This window comes from Penaeus monodon, chromosome 15 (assembly GCF_015228065.2).
Source record: "Penaeus monodon isolate SGIC_2016 chromosome 15, NSTDA_Pmon_1, whole genome shotgun sequence".
NCBI lineage: Eukaryota > Metazoa > Arthropoda > Malacostraca > Decapoda > Penaeidae > Penaeus > Penaeus monodon.
Window position 1 is genome coordinate 12228697 of NC_051400.1, and position 376 is coordinate 12229072.

A 376-nucleotide genomic window follows, 5' to 3' on the forward strand; every position below is an offset into this window, starting at 1 on the left:
GTCCCAAAACATAACTAAAGAGACAACTTCTTTAACAATTGTCCCATTTTCCGGGTTCTAAAATTTTCCTATGTTCATCCACGCATACGGTAGTGGGTAAAATTCGGTAGTGTAACATTGCCACATTGAGGGGGCTGAGCGTTCTGGGGAAACAGGTAGCGTAGGTTCCTTAAATTCAAAAAACCGCTGAACGAAAGAGCTAAACGTATTAGGACCATTATCCCCCTTTTTTAGGCTGTTGGAGCGAAAAGGAAGGGACGGAAAATAAAATGTGTCTGCCTTTCATATTTATATTTATAATTATGCATAGGGTCATAGGGACAATCTTGAACATTAACGGCGAATGTGCAACTACACACATACATTTTTGGTGTTG

General features: G+C 39.9%; 1 protein-coding gene across 1 annotated transcript in view; it reads right to left on the reverse strand.

The window, feature by feature from the left end:
* LOC119582218 (lactosylceramide 4-alpha-galactosyltransferase-like) overlaps positions 1-376 on the reverse strand; it is an 11521-nt gene that overhangs the window by 10263 nt on the left and 882 nt on the right. Inside the window, exon 2 of the mRNA XM_037930449.1 lies at positions 89-143. Within this exon, the coding sequence (XP_037786377.1) occupies positions 89-143 (55 nt within the window). The remainder of the gene's footprint in view (positions 1-88; positions 144-376) is intronic.